Source organism: Anguilla anguilla, chromosome 10 (assembly GCF_013347855.1).
Source record: "Anguilla anguilla isolate fAngAng1 chromosome 10, fAngAng1.pri, whole genome shotgun sequence".
Lineage (NCBI taxonomy): Eukaryota > Metazoa > Chordata > Actinopteri > Anguilliformes > Anguillidae > Anguilla > Anguilla anguilla.
The window spans coordinates 10,398,755-10,421,572 of record NC_049210.1 but is presented as its reverse complement, the minus strand read 5'-3'; the positions used below and the strand labels follow the sequence as shown (position 1 = coordinate 10,421,572).

The window sequence follows — 22,818 nt, the reverse complement described above, 5'->3', positions numbered from 1 at the left end:
AGCACGAGCGTTCCTTGTCAAGTCCTATGAAGCTAGTTGAAGCCTCGGGTCTTTTTAACGTGAAGGAACACGCTTGTGCCAGTATGCGCTCATCTGAAGAGAGCAAGTTTTGTACAACCTGTTTTGTATGTCCGATTTTTTATGCTTAATTCCTTTTCATAATGTCACTCCCTTAATGCACGGGAGATCATTGTCGCCTCCCTCCAATAAGTAAACAGAAGTGTCCAATTGTAACGCGGTTTTTGTTACAGCTCTGAAAAGGGATGGCATGAATTAACTAGTTAATGTCTGTCTTATTACTGGACCTCAGACGGAGTATTTTAAAAGTCACGGGGACAGACATGACGTAAATTATCTGGCTGTTGGTTAGATAATAACGAAACATTCCTGAAATGCTTCATGGCCTAACTGAACGAGCTGAGATTAGATTTATGTTATCATGGGTTTTATGTCAATTACCCTTTCACCTTTGAAGGACAGTCTTCATGAAGATCCATTACCTGCATGTTCTTATTAGTACTGGTCATTTGTGCAAAAGGAAATATTTTGCATGCTCAGTCTGGAATTAAGTATATTGCACAGTATCTAGTTACCAGAAAATTGTCAGTACTGTGATGAAAATTTTATGAAGTACTCAAAAGGGATTATAGCTGTAGGTTTGAGGGGAATTATATACTGTTGTGCAAGTGCACTGGAATAGAAAAATGTCTTTAATGTGTCCGCCCTTGTGCCTCAGTAATACATTTCTAAATATGTTTGTATTAAATGCTGAGATTTGACTTGGTTTAACTGAGAAACAGTAGTTGGACATCTATATTTAATCTTCTACACTTGGCTCTTAACTAAAACATTTTACAGAAAAAATAACAAGTAATTATGGCATCATACATCAGGTTTTTCCTCCGATTTCCCCAGCTGAACAAGCTGTAACACGCTGCCACAGTGGATTTGATCATGCATCCCTGTTGAAGTAAATTGACTTTCAATAAGTGTGTGGTTAATTTGTGACATGCAGTCCAGATATGTTAATAATGGACTGTCCCCATCTCTGCAGTTTATGAAGGGCACCCAAAACAGTCTGTCTAGAGTAGGGGTCCCCCATCTTATCCAGAAAGACCCTGTGTGGGTGCAGGCTTCTGTTTCAACCAAGCAGTAACACACCTGATTCTACAAATCAAGGTCCTTACCAAAGCTTTTAGTGCTTGATGAGTACCCACACCATCCTTTTCTGGATAAGATTGAGGACCCCTGGTCTAGATCATGAGCTTTTAAGACAAGGGATGTTGTGATGAAGGCTTGCTTGCCAAAACTTTAACAGTGTGCTGGATTAAATCTTCATTTTTATAGCATTTTATCAAGCGTGTCAGTCTCGCTCTGTCAGAGGTTTTCCATTCCCACAATGCAGTGCAGGCTCTTTAAATGGCTCCAGCTAGCATGTCGCAGAAAACTGGTGTATTAATCAGCCTTTAAAAGCAAAAGCAGTGTTTTGTACTGTTGATATGGATGGCTCTTGGGTATATCAAGAGGAAGGTCCTCTTGTTTATCTGATGTGACCCATGGGAAGGCAAGCAGTTGGTCTAGTTGGCTCTGATTCAAATTGGTTTCAATGTAAAGAATGGCACCACATACTAGTGCACATTAAGAAATAGGTCATTTTTATTTTGTTTCTGTGGATGCATTAAATGCATAACTGCAGATGTGCTTTTTAGTTAGCCCACCTTCCTCCACCCAATTAAATGGCATCCGTTTCAAGATTTCATTTGTCCCAGGCCTTTTAATTTGGTAATTGTTGCAATTATTTGTGAATTGGATAGCTTTAGTGCTGCTCCTCGTGCTTCTAAACGTTTTTATAAATGCTCTACCTTGAAACTGAAAACTGCAACAGACCTTGGAAGATATAAGCCTATTTAAGCCAATAATTACATCAATTAGGGAAATTGGCGTGGATACTATCAACTATGGCCTTGGAGGACTTGACCAGCATTTACATGGCAGGTCAGACATTTATACTGTATTTTAATATTGTCCACTGGGAAAGTATTAGAGCTTTAAGCTCACTGAACCATTTTTGTCAAGACCTGCTCAAACCCAGGCTGCTGTTTCTGATGATGGCAGTGTTTGTTGTTGATGGGATTCATTGGCTAACTGACACCCTTATGCACGGCGACTTGTACCGTGTGAGTCACCAAACGTGCACGGTACAAAGTGCATGGAAACAAGCACAGTGCATCATGTAATCAAAGCTCAGCGCATGGACTGATAAATTAAAACAGTCACTGGGATAGTACACATTGCCACAGTTACATTTTTGGTAAATCTAAGCTGTCCTTTGAGATATTATGTAAAATCTCCATTTCTGGTGATCAGTGCGATGGAAAGTAGACAGTGTGAAATGATTGCCCGGTCCCTCCATTATTACTGCATTTTTTAAAAGCATGCAGCCTTCTTATGTGAATTTTACCATTTTGCTGAGCCATGTGCATTTTGCCCTCCCTGAATGGCTGTAGAATGGAATAATACGGAAGTGCCATCCCGCCAAGTCTGGGATCAAAGCTCTTGGGGTTGATTCTCCACACTGCATTAGCATTTGATGCACTGCCCTGCTTTAGCAATTTTCCTTGACATCACCCTGTGAGCATTGATACAAATGACTCTGTGGGCAACCCTCCCAAATGATTATAGAGGAGGATGAGGATTGGGGGGGGGGGGGTGGCTAATGAGAGAGAGGGAAAGGGAAATATGCAAATCAATGGAAGTGACTCATTCAGAGGCAGCCCAGGTCTGCCACAGCACAAGAGTAGTAGGTTGGTAGTAATTGGTCAGCCTTCATGAGAATCTTATTCTTATTTATGCTGAAGGTTGTGTACCCACAGACTACACGCATTTGCAATCTGGAGGGAAACCCCAGTTCTAGCCACTCAGGGGCCTTGCGAAGGCTGGTGGTGATTCATCACTTCCTGGTTACCTGGAGAGGCTCCAGGAAGGCCCAGTCACTGTGCTGCTCCACCATTCCCCAAAGAGGAGTTGTGCACTAATGCCCCTGGATGGACCGTGCCTGAGTCACCCACCGTGTCCATGACTCCACTCTCAGACAAGTGCTCTCTGTTAGTGCTGTGCCATGCGCCGGTTGGGTTTTTTTTTTTTTTGTGTATTGCTCAGAGTATCACTTTAAATGTAGCTTAAATGAGAAGGCGTGGATGGATGGCCAGGCAGAACTGCAGTCTCGAGGGCAGAGCTCCCCTGTGAGCTTACTGTTGAGCTTTGTAAAAGAAGGAACATAATTTTCCCTGCCTGCAACTTAAAGGGTTTGAGCAGAAGAATGGTTGCTTATGGTTCATATCAGAGCTGTTTTTATAAAGGTTTGTTTAAAGACTTCCAGCACCCAGTGGTAGGTGACTGCACCACAGACACCAGTTTATTTTTCTTTCTGCCTTCGACCAATCTTTAAAGGATTTAAAGGCAATAAATATGGAATTTTATTGTTTAATGGTTGTTAGAATTCAGGCTACACTTGTAAAATGGATTTTTGGATAGGAATTCATTTTTGTGGTCACAGTTTGGATCAAATACCATCCAAAACAAGTGTTTTACAATGCCAGATTTTCAACTGGAGCCTCGGATTATTAACTGTGGAATGCAGGTTGAGTTCTGCCCTGCAAGAAAAACCTCCAAGGAGCAGGGCTGTTTGGACTGAGTTAGAGAGAGGAAGCTCCTGAGCGCATGTAGGTATAGGCCTAAGTGCTGGAAAGCAGGGAGCTTTTACCGGAACACTCCAGCAGCTGTTGGGTGAGAATAGGCATACGGAGAGGGGGGGGAGGGGGGGAGGGGGGGGGGGGGGGGGGGGCAAATTGTGGCATTGGTTTCTGAATTAAGCCTCATGGAGTCTGACCCCCCCCCCCCCCCTCCCCCCCCCACCCCAAATCACTCTGCACAGTAGACTGGTTCTGAAAGTTGAGAAATGAGTGGAGGCAGGCTCCCTGTCTCAGAAACAAACGTAGAGCTGAGGAATTTTATGCATGGATGCTGGCGAACAGTAATTAGGGGGCTGGGGCCAGGCTCCAAGTCTGTCCCTCTGAGCACACTAGGGCAAGAAAAAACAAATCCCGACATTTAATTATTATTAAGAGCTTTTCAAATTAACAGCTAAAAATAGGCACCCATAACGGGCCTGCCTGCCTCCCAATCCCATGTAGACCGCTTAATGCGATTGCTCGGAGAAAATGGGCTGGTCTGTTCCCTCGTTTCCGTAAACTGGAGTTAATGTCGGCTAAGCCCCTTTAATGGCAGGAATTCTTGTGCAGTGCCGCTTCATTACACTAAATTGTTTTTAATCTTTTTACTCCTGAGCCAGAAGTTTTTTTTTTTTTCTTCTTTCTTTCCCCCAGTTAACTTTTTGTTATTCGCAGTTCGTATCCCATTTACGTGTTCCCCTCCACCCTTCTTAAGAAAAGAGATTGTTTCCATGAGCTGGAAGCTTGCGCTGTTATTCATTCTTTCGCATGTTTATGTGTGTCTTTGAAGATTACAGACTGTTTATGTAAGATGCAGGTGATGGAGGAAATGGTCATTCCTCTTAGAGCTCTATTGCCTGACGTTTTTAAAATGTATTATTTTTTTGTTAATGACTATTCAGAAAATGGCTCCAACAACAAAACTCATTTCAAATTCTCTGATTCTCAGCCTCTTGTGTACCGTCTGCTCTGGAACAGTTTACGATGAAAACGACCTGGGTATTTATATTGGAGTTAATCAGCACAAACAAACCAAAACGGGAGTCCTCCATCTTAGAATCCGTGCCCACCCACACCTGTATGTCTGAGAGTGAAGTGGCCCCCTGCCTTTTGTTTGAGTCCCAGTGTTCGTCCTAGTCATGTGCCAGCATCTGGTCTGCTGTGCTGTGGTCTCGTTACAGACACACCTTGCCAAAGCAAACATTACCTGAAGTAATAATTCATCCCATGGAAATGGTGTTGCTTCTGTTGTGCTCTGGGCAAGTCTATGCGGTCTGTGCTTTGCCAGACTCTGGCCAGCTCTTCGTTCTCATTTCATTACCATTAATGTTTTTATTGTGCTAGGAATCGGATTCTTTCATTGCACTGAGCACAAGCCCTCCTCGCTGTAATGCGATTCCCATAGAAATGTTATTTGCAGGAGTAGGTTCTGTAATTACTGAGGGCGAATCCTGATTTCTTAAGTTAGCTTTTCACTTCAGCCGATTACGATCAAACACATTTTATTATGAGGCAAGCAGTTAGTTGGTAGGCTATTTATAGCATATTTATTTGTTTTACTTTAGCTTGGATTAAGTTCTGCAGTGTTAGGCAAACATCAGATAAGATAAACTTTATAGAACCCCTCTAGAGTAATGTTTTTCTCTGCATTTGACCCGTCCTAGTTACTTAGGTGCAGTGGGCTGCCACAGTGCAGCGCCCAGGGACCAACTCAATTTCTGAGGCCAGTGCCTTGGTCAAGGGCAATGGAAGGAGTATACGTACCCTGACATGCAGGTCTTTCATGGAGGCAAAGTTAACAAAATGAACACATGAAAAGGAAAATAAAATACTTATCAATGGAATAATAGTTTTAAGTAAAACATTTTTGAACAAAATGCTCAAAACATCATGCTTTCAGTTGAGTTTGCTTGTCTGAATAGGGAAAAACAAGAACAAAAAAAGTACTGTAACTCATAACAAGTTCTGAACCTGTTTCAACTCGACTGATCCCCTCTTTGTGATAGCAGCATAGTAAATATAGTGTTCCCCTCGCTTTCATCTGTTGACTTGTGATTCTCTCCCAGTTTTCCTCACATTTTTTATGAATGTTAACGTTAACGTTCAGGTACATCGTATGGCAAAATGTGTTTTGGGCCTCTGTAAGGAGACCACTGGCAACAATGCTCAGAATATTCCAATTTCAGGATCTAATAAGTGAATGTTGCAGCTTCAAAGCCCTCTGGCTCAGTTGGCTAATCTTCAGGGCAAAACTCGAATTCTTTTAAATTCTTTTTAAAATTGGAATCGTCTTGTCTGCGTAACTGACTAATGTCTGAGACGGTTACAGTGATCTAACAACTTGATGAATGCTGGCAGGCATTTTCTGTGGCTGTGGGACTCCCTTCTGTAGAATCTTGTGGGCCATCAAGTGTGCCGAAGGGCACTGTTGCCAGAGGTTTGTTTGTGTGCCAAGAACAGGAAAGGAAAGAGTGGCAGTTACTTTATTTTAACATTAGAGGTTCTGTATGGGTCCCGAGGAGGACAGGTTGTCAAGAATGTACTGTACCTCTGTGCTGTTTAGTTGATAATCCCCAGCAGTAACCGAAAAGAAAGAGGGGGGAAAAAAAGCTTGTTCTCTTCACTTTCTTCTTCTTGCTTGTTTTTATTCGGAATAGCTGCTAATTGCCCAGGTCCCGGATACACTAATGAAAAGCAGCAAACTCCCATTGAGTGCTCTTTTAATTGCTGCTTCCTGTCTGCCTGCCCTGCTCAGCAGAAGTCTTCATTGAGCCAGGTTTCTCCATGCAGTCCTCTTTTTAAAAAATGGCAGTTTGACCGTTGGTGTTTTCACTTGCTCCTGTGGGTGCTTTGGAGTGCAACCTGTGAACACAGATGTAAAGTTAAAGTTGGAAACTGGTATTTTTGCTTCTCCCCAGTCCTGTTCTCCCCTGTGGGGCATGTAATCTGACATAGTTGGCTCAAAGGCAATAGTAGATGGTAAGGTAGATATTTTGGCACTTGCTGGGTTCCTGACATTTTAAGCAAGAGCATCGACATTAATTTGTCCAATTAGCTTTCAATAATATTTGTGTATTAAAAAGTGCATAATATATAGCACTACTGGTTCCCCTTTTCATTGTTTCATTGAGTCATAAATGCTGTCTCTTGTGTTCTATTTGGATTATATAATGCACTGTAGTCAAGCTTAGGGACTGTCCCCAAATTCTGTAGCCTGAAGAACTTTGCTTTCCACCTGTTTCCCTTGTACCGAGTCTTGCGCAACTTTTCAAATTAAAAAGTCGGAGGTTCCTCTATCCCTCCCCACAAACCACTTTGTTAATAGTGGCGTAGTGATGAGTGCTCGGGGAGCGCGGTTGGCCACGTGCGCGGCGGACTTCCGTCCGTCTGGCAGCTGACTCGGATTCTTGGAGGCTGACCGGGCCGTGACTCACTCCTCACGGGCCTGTGATGACCCTGCTCGCAGTACCCCTGGGGAACTGCCGATCTGACTCAGTTGAAATAATGCCAAGTCATTCATAGAAAGGGGGGGGGGGGGGGACACGGTTTACACTGAGAAGCCTGTTTAAGTGGAGCACACAGGAAATCCAGTCGTACCATCTTTTTGGCAGGGGGGAAGATGGCCGAAGATCTGGGTAGCCTGGCTCCCGGCGTTGGGTGGATCAGGTTCACTTGCGAGCCTCCCCCTTTGGGGCCTCATTTGCCCCAGTGATTTGGTAACAGAAGGCCTCTCTGCGGCACAGCGATTTGACCCACAGCGGGTTTCCTGCGCAGTGCGCCGCTGAGCAGGCTCCGCCCGGAGTGGAATGCGGGCCTCGGCTCTGGGTTTAGGACGTCTTGTCCCTCCGCATTAGCTAGCCGGACGGGGACGAGCTTGAAGCTCTCCGTGCTCGGCGCGGACCTGTGTGGGTGCCGGCGGGGAGCCCGCCCTGTGTTCCCTGGGCCCGCTGTGCTCATGAAGCCGCTTTGTTGGCTTTTACACGGACCGGTCCCCATGATTTTTCTTCCTTAAAAAAAAAAAAAAAAACAGGGTTGTCGAGAGGCTAAAGAGGGGAAGATCTGAGACACGCATTAGTAATGGCTTAACCCTGTTAACCCCCCCCCCCCCCCCCCCCCCACCTGTTTCAGTTGGGCTCTGCTCATGATTAAGCCTTTGTTGTGAACATACAGGCTCACGGCAATAGATGTGTGGACTGTATGCTCTCTTAGAAAGACCAGTTCATGTCTGAGAGCTTGTCTGTATTTTCTTACAGTGCTTTGAAACGGTCAGATTCAGAGAAAAAGCGTTGGGTTTTGTGATGAGGTGGAAGTAAATTTGGCTGTCATTTTTCACAGTTGTAAATAATCATTACACGCAGCCCCCCCCCATGGCTAGCATTTGGAAACCGTCTCAGAAAGCAGGATACTCGACAGCAACTCGGGGCAAATGGCAAATGAAGGAAGGGGGGCCAGGGGGGGGGTAAAAACAACTCCAAGGTGAGAGATCTGTGGAGTGTGATGTGTGGAAGCGGAGGAACGGCAGCTCCTGGGTGTCGTGTAACGGAGACCCTGAAGGAGTTTGAGTGGTCCCAGCTCCTTCTGAGGGATTCCAGGGAGGTGGGTGTTAAATTCCCTCCCACCCCGCCCCCCTCCTCTCGTCCCCTGGCCAGGTGCTGTGGGGGTGATGGCATTAGCAGATGTGTAGCTCCGGGGTGCCCTACATCAACATCCCCTCACACCCCACTCCCGGGACGGAGCGACCAAGCGTAGCCCATTTGGGCGAGAACAGACCGCGTGGTGATATGGAAGGGGGGCGGGGGTACTCTGCAGGGCCTCTTTTTGGGGGAGTAATCGTGGTATGTCTCTGACGGTCAGGTCGTTCCCAGAGGACTTCTCCTCAGCTTGTTCTGCAAGCTCCTTTCTTATGACCACATGGCTGCGGTCCCCACAGTGTGTTGGTCCCCCTCTCTGTACTCCCATGTACAGTAAATCTGCTCCTCTTTAATGGCTTCAACTGCTCATGTGTGATGCTGCAAGTAACTTTGGGTATTAGGAAACCAGAGGTAGGGGAAACATTAGTGTAAAGCCACATTTCAGCTAAAGCATTACAGACAGTTTGCTGTGTTTAGTGTTGTGGGGATTAGTGGTCCTACACAATGATTCATTTTATGACAACGCACTCTGAGAGACTCGTCATGTCCCAGATATTCCAGGCATTTATGACCAAGGCCAGAGGCGCCGAAGATTTGCAAACAGATCTTGATCAGCATGCTTTTGATAACAATGGTCTCTCCCTTTCCCTGTTATTCCTAGGAATAAGCTGCCAATAAAACTTAACCTTTGTATGGTGCTGTTTTCAGTTCCTGAAAGATATCGAGAGCCCTATTCTAGGATTGGATCACATCTCTCGTGGGGATATCAAGAGAATGTAATTTGATAAGGCAACAACAAAAGAAATGTTATGTGCAATAAAAACCTGTGTGTCCCAGTTTGGTTTAGCACACAAAAACAAAACACTTTCTTATTTACGGTTTGCTCTACCTACTGACCGATTGCTACTGGGAGGAAAGTTCAGAAAATCCATATAATCAAACGTAATTTTATTTATTTACCTGTTTATTTCCGAGCTCAGCTGTAAGCACATTTAAGCAGACTCCGGCAAGCCCTGAGGCCTTGAAGGCTAAAGTACACGCTGTCCTTGTTTGGCATACTCTGCCAAAACATCAGCATTTTGTGCCAGCGAGAGGGAAACGGCCATGTAATAGCACCATAAATGATTCCTCCCCGCAGGCTGTGTTCTCTGCAACCTGATGATATACGTGTTGTTTGAGTCATCAAAACCTCAACCCCCCCCCCCCCCACCCCCCTCTTATCTGTACTGGGACGCAGTTCTGTGTTTTTTGTATTGTGAATGAAACGTAGTATTATTGCGGATGTGTGATATCAGTCGACACACCCACCATACTTCGCGAACAGTTGTGAACAGAAGTTGGGTGTATAGGAGTATAGGATTGTGCTGATTTACAGCACAATCTTATACGCCTTTGCCATTTTGATACATCCTTAGTTTTGCTATTGTTTTTGGGTACGGAACCCGTGGAATGTAAAGTCTGTGCTTTAAGCTGTATTCCAGTGTGCCTCAGTTTTAACCCGAGCAGATGGAATTTGCCACAATATGGCTAGCTTTAGGAGGTCAAATATTGAAAAGATGACTGTCAAGTCTTGCTGTGCTAGCTAGGCACAGAATTGTACATCCTGGCCACCTGCCATGTGAAAAATCCAACATGGGAAATCCATGCCAACTAGCATTATAAACTTGGTAGTCGGCGCCTTAGGCTGCATGTCTTTCATTTAGTATAATTAGTCTTTTGTCTGTGAACTCGAAGGCGGCGTCATGCGCTGACTGGGTTTTGAGTTTATGGGGGCAGAGTTGTGTTTACTGTGCGAGGGTTTTAAACAAAGCTTTAGACGTGCTACCCCAGCGCACATCTATTGACCGTGCCTTTAGAATGTTCATTGGGTTTTCCCTCGTATCTCAGTGACCTAGACTCATAAGGCCACCTTTGTAGCTGGAGTCGTTGGAATTTCCTTATAGGTGCTTGCTTTGGTATTGTGAATGCCGTGGTCTTCTAAAGGGAAAACTGCTGGTACGATACACAGAAGTGGTACATTTCATTCTGTTAAAACTATAGGCTCATTCATAGTATACAGAGGTGGTCTTTCAACTCCTTGTATCATTGTTCAAACAGACCAAAAATTTTTTTCACACCAAGCATTTAATCTCACTCGACCCTTACTTTTTCTTTTTTTCTTTGTAGCTAGGGGCTAGTAGCCATTATATAATCTTTAAGTGATTGTTAAACTGAATGATGTGAACTAATATAAATGTTAATTCAGAATTTTTACAGAATTTGTGCTGATCAGCTTTGTCTGTAGAAAATTATTAGTTTCAGCATGGAAAGATGGGCAGCTGCATGCAGTATACGAACAGCACACATAGCTACTCAAAGAAGAATGGTTCGGTGTACGTGCCATAGTTCTCAGTGTGTAGTTCATTGAAATGAAATGAAATAGGTGCTTGAATGAGCCATTTCTTATGGCCACAGCCCACAGAATCAGGAGTTATGATAACTGAATCCTTGTGCCCTCTGTGTTTCCAGGCTGTGGAAGTGAATGGCCTACTGCTGATGCCCCAGCCGTCTGGATGGAGAGTTCCCAACAGCTCCGCCCCCAGCAGTAGCGCCTTCAACAGGATGTTAGCGTCGTGGAGCCTGCTGCTCCTCTGGGCACTCGTTTCCCAGTTCTCCCTGTCCCTGGCCCGCCCTGCCACCAGTGAGCAAGGTAGGACATCTTCCCCATCTCCCCAACTCTACATGTATCTATCTCTCTCTCTATCTCTTATCAAACTATCAATGTCTCTATCTAACTATCTGTATCTCTTAACTATCTCCATCTCTTATCTATCTCTTACTATCTATCTGTCTAAATATCTCTGTCTAACTGACTATGTAACTGTCTGTCTCATAGAAGCTTAATGTGGTTTTTGTGGGTCTTTATTGTGATCTTTAATAACCTTATTTATTAACCAGTAGAAAAGACATGCCTAATCTACTATGGACCAACACACACAGCCCTGATGGACTGTAAAAAAAGAAAAGAAAAGCCATTGCAGATTAGCGTGAAAGTCACTTCGGCAAAAATATGGGGTGGAGTACAACCTACACCTGGGATTACCATTATTTGGTCCTGGGCTATCAAGTTGCAGTGCTCTGGGTATGAAGTTATACAGAGAAGTTGGGGCATTTTTTTATTTTTAGAAAATTGAAAACTGTGCCACATTTCTTTTAAGACAGTCCTTAGAGAATAAAAATGGACTAAACGATGAATATTTTGTCCACCCTTGCCTATTATTTTGTCAGACCTAATTGCCTTATTGGTGAATAGTCATGTTCTGCTTACTGAAGAGTGATTTGGGCACACGCAATCTGTGCCATCGCTTTATTCATTTTGGATGAATTTGTTCCTTTCATTGTAACGCATTGAACTCATTGTGAAGCATTTGGAATGATCTGTCATCACAGATGAACCGCCTCTGTGGTTTCATTGCCGCAGTCAGTAGTCATCTCAATCAGGCCTACGCCGAGTCTAAGTCACCATATCCGATATCTGTTAACATTCCAAATATTAGCTTGTCTCCATAGTTTGGCGCCTTAATCTGCAATTGCTGTTTGTTCTAGTTGTCGAGCACTTTGAATTGTTTTCTGCAATGGATGAAAGCGTTTAGCATGTGGCGGTAGCTTTAGCTGCCTATTTAGGATTCACACCAACTTAGTCTTAGCCCAACTGCTACCGCTGTGGAATGACTAGTCTGTTCATGTCTTGACTTATTCAGTTGTAGGCTGTAATTAATTTTGAGCTGTTGAGCGTTATAAGAACTCCAGTCTTGTCGATGCTTTCCTGTCTGGAGCCTTAGCTTTGGCAATGAAGCCCCTTCTCTTTTGTTCTGCATTTTTTTATTTGGATTTAATGAGCTACTCTGGAAACCATTAAGTTCTGTGGCATTGATATTCCAGATGCCGCTCCCTTTGTTTTATGTATGTACGGGTCTTCTCCAATTATATATATATTTTTTTTTTTTTTTTTGAAGCTCGTGCTCTTGCCATCCATGATTTTCAAATTAAAAGCAACATGGAATATGCGCAGACATAATGACCCTGCCTTGCTCAGTCCCGGTGTACCATTGCTCCAGAGCGGCCAAGCTCAAAAACCCATACGTGGTTCGCCTCAGCTGCGTGCCTCGTCCCGGCCATCAGACTGGGTCGACTTCGTTCAGTTTGGTTGTTAGGGTAATGTGAAGGCACTGAGTCGCATTAAGCACCGTCATTTGTTTGCAAACATCTCGTTAGCTCTATCTCTGAGCAATCTAAGAATGTTGTCAGAGTGCCCATCTCTCTTCCTGTCCGTCAATAGTGTGTGGAATCCGCTTTATACATTCCAGCATGTTAGCTTTGAATGTCTGTACTTTTTTGGCAGGCTACTGTTGGGTTTCGGTGATCTCCCCATTCTTCTTGAAGGATTTCTGTTCCACGTGCTTTTAAGAACCCTGCAGCAAGGGAAGGGAAGGGAAGCTGAGTCTCTCAAGATAATCTGAGTATTTTGAGAAGAGCATTGGGGGGGGGGGGGAAACCCCAGCTGAAACAGAATCCTGAAAAATGCATTTTGGCTTAATTCCAGTCATGTAATGGTTGCCATGTCCTAGCCTGGGCCCGTGGGCCGGTAGATTGCGATGTTTACACTCTGGAATCGGAACTACAGTGCAGCACAAGAGTATCATAAAGGCAGCATTATAATTAGCATAATTGTAAAAGGGGGGTCTCGCGGCTCGTAAGCCCTTTAAATAAACCAGGCAGGGCTGTGTTTATCCCGACGTCGGGACACAGAGAGAGAAAATAGGTTCCATCTGTAGCTTAGGGCAGCTCCACTACCCAGCAGCCCCAGCTCCTCTCCTGTCCTCGTCTCCTCTCCTTTGTAATGAAAAGGTATTTGGTGTCACTGAAAGAAGAGTTAACAACCAGGGAAACTATAAATTAGCTAGTTTAAGGGGGGGGGGAAACAGCTAAGACTCCACCCTGAGGCTGCTGTTCACTTTGGAGATCAGGTTTCTGGGAACGGCTTGGGTTTTCTTATAGATAGAATAAGTGAGGTTTGGAATGGATGGCCGTCGGGGTGGGGGTGGCTCGTCAAGTGAGAGAAGATGATACACTGTCTTTCCCCTTCTTAAGCCCCAAATAGCCAGGTACAGTCTTAGATAGACATACCTACTGTTGAATTCCTTTCACTCACTCGAATGGGCAATTCATTATCTGTGCTCTTCTGTTTTGTGTTTAAAATAATGTTTTTACGCATTTGTTTTTGGTTCTGGGGTATGAAATCTAGCTGTCATCTTTGAGCGTATTCTGTGGACTTGTATTGGAATATTTAATGTGAGTGTTAATTTAAGGTCAGTGCATCACATAAAAGGCTCTGTTCTCTCGTTTCAGTTAAATATTTAAGAACTTCTAAAACACGGGAGGGAAATGAAGGTCCCCTTTCAGAAAGTACAGAAACGGCTACAAGAGGACACCCAAGCTGCAACTTGATTATTGATTATCTCTGCTCATTTTGGTTTCTTTAATTAACACTGTAAAAATACATTTGCGTTTCACTGCTGTTGAGGAAGAAACTTTGTCAGACAAATCATTAACTGGGAGTGTGAACATATGAACTCTGCTTTTAATTAAAATAATTAAACAATTTCTCATCATGGGTAATTAGTTTAGTAATTAAACACCTGCATGTGTGTCTGGGAAAACTCTTTGAAATGGGAGCCAATTTAACTCAGATGTTGGCACCTGCATTTTGGTATCACAATTTATTATTCCATTACTTCAGAGCTTCCGCACTTTTGTTAATGTGCTGAAACAATGCTTTTGATGAGCTTGTGGATTCCTTCACTAACCAAATCAGGATTTGCTGACTTCGAAATGTAACATTCATGGCTGTGACCACTGGAACTTTCATTCAAACCCATCCATGCTTCCCTCGTACTGTCCCATATATCACTTGAGTGTTAAGAACTTTCTTATATGGGGTTTGTGAAGGCTGTTGCAGGTCTGAGGTGGATTCTTCTCTGTCTTGAGGCAGATTGAAAGAGGAAGGGGCTCTTTGGAGAATTGTTTACCTGCGGATTTCGCATGCACTTTGTGTCCCTGGCCCTGTCAGTCAAAAAGGGGGGAGTACATTGACACTTCCCTGCTTTGAGCAGAAACTCTGCCGTCAGCCCAAGGGAGGGAGTGGCAGAACTGCCACACTGTAGAAAATGGCATCAAGAAAGCATGCAAACTAATGAAGCCAGCACTGGGGAAGAGTTAGCCACTGCCTGATTGGTTCAGCCCAATTTACTATAACAACTGCGGGGAGGCCTATGTTTAGGTGCAGATCAGGACCAGATGTTTATTTTATTTTCAAAACAAAACCCCTTGGAATGTTTGTTAGTTTTATCGTCAGCATTTTTCTTTTTATTTCTGGAAACTCTGAGTACACAAGTGCCCTTCCACACATAGCTGTTCATTTTGCTCTCCTTGTTGGATGGAAAAGTACAGGGTGTCAATGTCCTTATCAGCTACTGAGACATGTGCAACTGTGGTGATGATTCATCGCTGGCTATTGGCTTCACACAGCGGTGCTGATTGCGCTTGGAGAACTCCAGTGAGTGTGAACAAATGCCATTATCGTCCGGATAGTTTGAGGACATGAACCGTGCTTTGTTTGACACTTGTCTGTAATCATGGTGAAGCGAGTGGAAAGGGTGCATCACAGGGATGTTTTGTTCAAATTTAATCCAGGCAGCAGTTAATGTGGGTTTTTTAACTTTCCTGTTGCTTCTTTATTTTTTCCATTGTGTAGTATTTTTATGTACTTCATTATCATAAATATAAATTTTGCTCTAAATTGTGGGGGGAAAGCAACCTTCCTACGCAATAGAGAGAGACCTCGGTGTTCCATTGAAGAGGGCTTTACAGCTTGTTCTCTATGGTGCTCCAAGCCGGCGTTGCCTTGGTGATTGTTTAATCAGAGCCTCGGCCTGCCTGCCTGCCTGCCTGCCCCCGGCTAGCGGGAGTATGGAATTCCAGGCTGGGGGTCGTTGACAGGTCTCCCACAGCTCTGGCACTTCCGGACGTTCCTGTCCATCATCAACTCACCCCCCTCCCCCTCCCCCTCCCCCCCCCTCGCACCCCCCCCCCCCCTTCCACATACGCACTGTTTAGGCCAAATCAGGGAATTCTCGAAGAGGTCCCACTTTTCACCTTTGTGCCTCTATCCTCTCATTCATGCTGTTCCAGGAACAGTCACTCCCGCATGGCAGGAAATCCCAGCAGCAATCCACTGGGCCTATTGCTTCCTCTCTTGAAGCAGGGCCAGGTTCTGTTGACTTGCACCGAGCTGCAGTCGCACCTAGTACACACAGATTTTTGCCCGTTTTATCTTGATTAAATCGGGCACATGCATGCCAAAATTGCAGCTAAACTTGCCATAATATGCTGTGTAATGTGTGAGAGTTTTCTGTGATTCTAGGATGCCACTCATTTTTTGCACATTGCTTGCACTCCTTTTGTATTTTATTGAGCAGGACCTTACAAGGGTGTGGTGATTGCTCTGATTCATTTTCATGTTTTCAAGTGGAAATATGAATGTGGAATGAGAATTGCATTTTACATCTGCAACTGGTTTGATTTTTGAAAATACAATCTTTAATCCAGCTATATCCAGTTGCAGAAGAATAACTTCCTCATGGAACTCTACTTTGTTGCTTGCAGCCTGCCAGTTCTAATCCGCATTTTGAGTGGTAAGGCAAAGATCCACTTCAGTTCTGAAAAAGATGACATAATGTTTATCGGTAAACATGGGCATAATGTTTGGGTTCGAACTGCCAGTTTGACAAAATTACTCGCTAGCTGAAATTAAGTTTACTCAGCCTGTATTCATCTAGCCTAACTCTTTGTTCCTGGAAACATTTTGGGCAAAGACACCAAAGTTCAACCAAAACACTAAGCATGAACTTTTCCACTCCGAAGTTCTTGCAAAAACTAGAAGTTTCTCGTTTATTTTGAACATTTTAAAATTGACTCCTGAGGCTGAGCATTTCTTTGTTCACACACAGTTTATGTTGTGATGTTGACTTTATAATTTTGCAGAGGTAAAAATTTATAGTGGATTGCTTCCACATGTATTGCCCTCCCCCCTTTCCCCCAACTAGTTTCTGTGGATCCTTTTGCATATATGTTAATTAGTCACACTAATCTTAACTAGTGAACACCAACTGTACATTACTGTTCAGGATTCTAATTCTCTGATAGTGAAATGTACTGGTGTCCCTGGCAGCTGCATTTCGAACACTTGTTTAGTGTTTATTTGCATATACATATTTCAAAATCATTTCAGATGTTCATGTATTTATGTTCATAAGCTGGCAAGATAATTACTGTCAGACCTCTTCGGCTATAGACGACAAGTGAAGGGAACTTTTTAGCAGCTGTAGTTGATAAAAGGTACATTTTTTCTCCACTTCAAAGCGACAACCACATTTTTTTAGCTTTTACGGGATTTTTCATTGTGTACTTGTTCCCTGATTAATCGCTGGAATGTTGACAGAAGCTCGTCAGCAAGATGGAGGCCCAGAGAAGGAAAAGAGTACAAAAATTCAACTGCTGGCTTCATAGTTGGAAGGCTTGTTAAGAAAGTATCCACAGTGAAACGACCAAAGACCAGCCCTAAACCTTACTGCCTCCTTTACTGTTTCTTCTCTTCTTTTTGGTTTTGTTTTTGAGGAGAAAGTTGATCCTACCCCCCTGGCCCCTTTTCCTGCTGGGATTAAGGGGCCTGTCAGGCATATGTGATCCAGGAAATACCTTTACTAGGGCCCGACAGCGGTCGTCATGGCAACCGGCACTGGAACCTGCTGCTACAGGCCTTTCTCTCTCTCTCTCTCTTGCTCTCCCTCCCTCTCTGTCCATGTTTTATTGTTTTGCAAACCTTTGCCGGGATAGTTGCGCTGAGCTCAGACGGGGAGGCGGCTTGCCCTAATCCGGTCCGCAGCCCAGAGACATGTGCATGTGCTTGCGGCCCCCGGTCTGCGGCAGGGCCCCTTTTGTTTGTTTGTGATAATGCCCATTAGGACGTCACCATGCCAGGAACTCCTGATGAGCCCTGGGATCTCGGTTAATGTTTAACCAGCCCCCCCCCCCCCCCCCCCCCAGAGCATCTCTTTGTGATCGCTTTCTTTCTCTTGTCCTTTTTATTATAGCCTTCCAATGATTCCACAGTCATATTTTCCAATTGTTTTCCATTTTTTAAAAATTTCCATTAAGACAATAATTCAGACCCAATTGGTGTGCGGTCCAGAGAATTCAAAGTTGATCTTCTGTTTTGTCCCATTCCTTTTTGCTTCACTGAAAACTGTATTTCTTTAAATTTATAGAATTATGGTTTTTAGGTTTAAAAAAAAAAAATTTTGAAACCAAAATATGAAGTTGGCTAAGCATTGACTCCCGACTAATATCTGGGCAAATTAAAAATATTTAAGGTTGACTTTTGTTTTCTACTATATTCATTGCCTATTTTATTTATATGCCTCTAAGTACTATTTTAAAAAAGCACACATCTTGTTTTGAAGAGTCATTCTGAAATTTGGGACACGCTGCTTTTCAGCGCACCATTTAGTACGCCAGTACCCTTCCGTGTTAAAGTGTTCCGCGCACCCAGCAAAGGCTTTCCCCCGAGCCCGTTAAGTTGTGATGTGAGAAGGGGTTAAAGACGATCGTTGGTGTGGTGTAGCATTGTGTAGTGCTGCTCTATTGTTCTTTTGAAAGCCTATCCCGAGAGAGAGCTGTTGTGTGTTAGTCATGGCTCCACTGGGGCCCTGCAGAGCCAGCTCTTCCCTGCTTCCCCGGCGAGAGGGAGGGTAGGGGGGAGGGGGGGGGGGGGGGGGGCTGAGGGGCCAGAGGGGCCAGAGGGCAGTCCGCAGTGACCCCCTAAACCCACTTCCTTGGCCTTCTGACTTTTCGCCACTTTTGCTTCAAAGCCCGGGCTATCCACACACCCCAGTCTCCCCACCCCCTACTCCGGAGAACAGACTGGAGAGAACACCAGGAGTGAACTCATCTAGCAATCCCCAAGACAGTTTTAGCTTCTGCATATCAAGCAGTTTTGATACGCTATTTGACCAGGATAACAGAATGTTTTTGCAAGTGGGGGAAGTGTGGTGGAAATAATTATGAACTCCAACTAATTGTTACGATTTTTTTTTTTTTTCTTCAAACTTTTCCTGAATTGATATGAAATGGCATTGCTAGATCTTTTCCGAGCTGTTGAGTACGTATTAACATTAGCTGAAAGTTTTCTTCTAGGCCTCTGGCAGCAAGGTGACTTAGGCTGTTGGCTGGAATTCAGTGAGCGTTTTTGAAGTTCACCGCAGTACGTCCTGAGTTGCTTTCCAGACTGTCATAAGGAAGTTATTAATGCGCTTCTGACGGATCATGTGCCTTTTTATATGAAGCAGTGCATTTCCTCCTTTCTTTGGAAAAAGAGTCTGCTTCAGTTAGTGCGCACTGTATCTGCTCAAGCTGAAAAACATTAGATTAATCAATGCGTTTCTTTTGCATTTCCGACTTTGGCAACCCATGCTCTGGATTGCTTGTCTCTCAAAAATCTCTTTCCCTCAGGCACAAGCCAATTTTACAGAATTTGTTTTGACAGTAGAATGGATAGATGGATATGTAAGTAAATGCATAAACAGGCCATGCAACTAAGAGGGGGAAGATCGCTTCAATGGAAGTGCCGGGTTGGTTCTACAGGTGTCCCACATTTTCTTCCTCTTCTGTCTATGACCATATCAGGCGAATCACGCACTCTGTAATCTAAATTAGCCAGAGCACCCCCCCAGTTCTAAGGGTTCCTGCAACGATTGGCCCCCCAGGGTGAGAGAGAATCCCATGAGAGAATGAGGGAGACATTCGCTGTCTGCAGACCGGACAGGCACTAGCATTGTGATGGACGGCGTGTCACTGTAATCGGGTTACTCCTTCCCGCCACCAACCACTTCAAGACATTCAGCGGGGGAGAACGGGGGCTCAGGTGTCTAGCCCTGAGCCCCCCCAACCATTCTGCTAATCTAATTCTGCCCCCCACCCCCCCCCCCCACCCTTCTGCAATTGCTCCGTGCTAGCCTGCCGATTGGCCCTTGTCTAATTCGGGTGGCAATCTGATTTAAAGGGAGGGATTGGAAGGGTATGAGAGGTTTCAGCCTTACCCATTCTAAGCAAACAAGGTCTTGGATTCAATACGCCATTTGGGACAGGGATAATAGTTCCTTGGAAGCATAAATAGAATCATTATCTGACCTGCCGCCATTATCTCTCACCTGCTGGCAAACCTCAAATGTGATACAGTCCTTATCTTAAGAGTTTTATCAGTCTTCATCGCGCTGACCAATTCAGTTATTGCTGGAACTGTCAGTGCAAGGAGAGAGAGAGCTTTTGAAGGGTGTCTTTACCCATCACCACATAGCTAAATGGCACAGACACAAATAAGACCCAGCTGTCTGCATAGTTTCATGTGGGGAGCAGGTTTGTTTTAAAATTCAGTCTCTGGTCTTTCTCTTGGACCTGTCTGATGGCCCCGTGTCCATTTCCTGTTTGTCTGGTGATCGTCGTGCTGTCTTGTCCGTTGGTGGTCGTCTCTGTCATTGGTGTCCGGGGCTGTTTTTTTTCTTCTCGTGGTTTTTGTGCTCTCTGTCTGTCCTCTGGCGTCATGTTTAGCTGCGATGTACGGATCACCACCCGGGACCCTCGCCCCAATGCATGCCATATATTTTTTTTTTTGTTTTCTTTGTGTGCACCCCTTAGTCCCGCCCCAAACGCCAGCGGATGTGTACACGTTATACCCAGGGGACCAGTTAGAACTGCTCTGCGAACACAAGGAGGAGACCAAGGTGGTTAGCTGGACCAAGGACGGTGTCCCAGTGCTGGACGGGGAACACGTGCACCTACGCGAAACCGAGAGCCTTCAGGATGGGCAGCTGGAGATAGAGGGCGTGGAGTCGGCCGACTCGGGCCTGTACGCTTGCTTTGCCAGCGGCCCTTATGGCAACCTCAGCTCCTATTTCTTTATCAACATCACAGGTATGTAGATGGAACACCCTTCAGATGTGTGCCCCTCCGTCGTCGCTGAAAGGACAGCAAGAGTTTGCAAGATGGCTGCCCCCTAATTTGACCTATAGACCTATATTTGCACGATAGAGTTTTGCTCCTGGTTTTTTTTTACCCCCTTCTCCAAATTGGTGTCTCTTTAAAAACTGTTAAATTAGCTGTATGCTCACTGGTACAGTTTTTACAGTGGTCTGAATAATTGGGAATGATAAATAGTTTTTCCAGTGTGGACTAATGTTTTTTGATCCTTTTTTCACCATTGTATAATTTATTTTTCCCTTCTCGCTTCTAACTTGGAACTCATTCGATTTCTGCATCATATGATTTACCTTATCTGTCATCTTATTGTGTTCTGGATTTTTGGTCATGCTGGCCTTCTGAAGTCCCTGTGTTCTGATCCTCTTCATCATTTGTGAGTTAATCGCCAGTTCGGCATTAACCGAGCACTTCCGAAGAAATGCAGTGGCAACCACAGGTTAATGGAGAATTGGTGTATCTGCAAAAAGCAAAGAATCGTGCACAGCTGTGCCACCTCTCCATCAGTGAGACTGACTGGGCTCAAACCCGCAATCATCAGAACGCCTGCAAGGAGATCACTAAATGACAGTGGTTCAGTGATAAGGCTTGGATGTTTGGTGGTGGGAAGAAATGATTCCATGACACCTCAGTCATGTGACTGATGATCATCTCTCTCTCCTGCCCATTGATGTGACGATCGGAGCGGTTCGCAATGACTAATTCATTCAGTCTGTCAATTACTTAATGCAAGTGAGAAGGTTTTTGTCTTGCTCCACTTAGTACTGATGCATAGGAAAGATTGAGGAATGTACCACACTAGGACTGCAGTGTGGAACGAGCAGATTGATGGCAACATTCTGTGCCATATACCAGCACGGACAGAAATTGTGGCAATGATTTCAAATGCAGCGCAGCGTTTCATGTTCATTCTGCGGGTTTTGTGGGGAAGAAAGTGAAACCTAAATTTTTCTGAACCCAAAGACTTGCAGTTTGCTGATTGGACCGCTAGAATAAAGCAAAATAAGTGCATATTCTTCTGATAATTTTGTCTTTCCAGGATAATTATCAATGTTGTCCATTTTTGTTTGCAATTCAGTGCAATAAAGAACTACAGAATAATCATTAGAAAATTTAAATTAAATTATCTACCTAATAATTCTGGAATATACCTAGGTTTGTATGAAAGGAACTCCTGAAAAGGTGCGCAGCCTCCCACAGTGCATTTGAAGGCACTGCTGCAGGGAGCGTACCTTTTCTCAGGGTGGGAAACCGATGAAAGTCTATATCCCTCATATACAATTACAGAAGTTGGTGAGTAAGACTCAGTTTACAATGAAGCCGTCTTGTGTTACCGTGATTTGTGTAACCAGAAATAGCCCTGCTTTCTTTATCCAAGGTAAAGCATATATGAAATTGCAGTGATGGTCCCATTACAAGGGTGTTACCCTGGCTGTCACAGTGGTCACATTTCTCAGTAATTTTTTTAGGATCAAAATTGAGTGTTGGACTGAAGTTGTCTGAGTGTGCGATGTCCCTTGTTTTCCAGCTGATACATTGGTGTCTTCGGAAGACGAAGATGACAATGAATCTTCCTCGGAGGAGGCCAAGCTGTCCAGCAGCCAGAAATTGTTGCGTAAGTGTCCCTGTTGCTCCCGCAGCACTGCCCACTGGGGGAATGGCGAATGAAAGCAGAAAGCGCTGCAAATCATTCCCCATTTTCCCAGATTTCCTAAGCTTTGTTACTGTGTTATATCACACATTACACCCTCATGTGATACAACAAACGAGGGCAGTGGATCGGTCCATCTCTCGCATGTAAGAACGGTTTGTTGACGGGGTGCAGCTTTGCCCAAAGTGCGTTCGCACATTCTGGAGGTTTCCGCTCCAGCGAGCGCTCAGGTGCTCGGGCCCATCCCTCTCGCTGTGTTTTTTTTACCCGGAGGCTCCAGGGAATGACGCGTTACGGAGGGAAACGCAGTCGTAGGCGACCGTCTCAACCCAAGGAGCTGAGGTCACGGCCACCCGCTCCTGCCACCCTCCGATTAGCGTTTTAGCCCGCCGGGCACGCTGAGGCAACTGGGCATGGAGAACTGGCACCCGCTGCCTAGCCGTGTGCCCCAAGTCCCTGTGGGGAGTATGCAGATGGCGTGGCAGAGGTCCTTCACCCTTGACAAATGCCCTCAGGCCACTAGGCGGGTGCAGGCCGGCAGGTCCAGGCATTTAAGAGAGGCATTACACCGTCCAGTATAGTTTTTTTAATGCATTTCCTCATTGTTTGTATTTACTTCAATAGCCATTTCTTGATAAAGCCTACACAGAAGGAAATTAATTGCTTCTGGAAAGTA

General features: G+C 44.6%; 1 protein-coding gene across 7 annotated transcripts in view; it reads left to right on the top strand.

Annotated features, from left to right (window-relative positions):
* Window positions 1–22,818, top strand: part of fgfr1a (fibroblast growth factor receptor 1a) — a 44,991-nt gene that overhangs the window by 2,376 nt on the left and 19,797 nt on the right. For 5 of the 7 annotated variants that reach the window (XM_035378807.1, XM_035378806.1, XM_035378810.1 and 2 more), the window contains 3 exons: window positions 10,871–11,051; window positions 20,153–20,428; window positions 22,020–22,106. In XM_035378807.1, coding sequence (XP_035234698.1) covers window positions 10,898–11,051; window positions 20,153–20,428; window positions 22,020–22,106 — 517 coding nt within the window. In that variant the 5' untranslated portion in view covers window positions 10,871–10,897. The remainder of the gene's footprint in view (window positions 1–10,870; window positions 11,052–20,152; window positions 20,429–22,019; window positions 22,107–22,818) is intronic. The other 2 variants (XM_035378812.1, XM_035378813.1) reach the window with 1 other exon arrangement.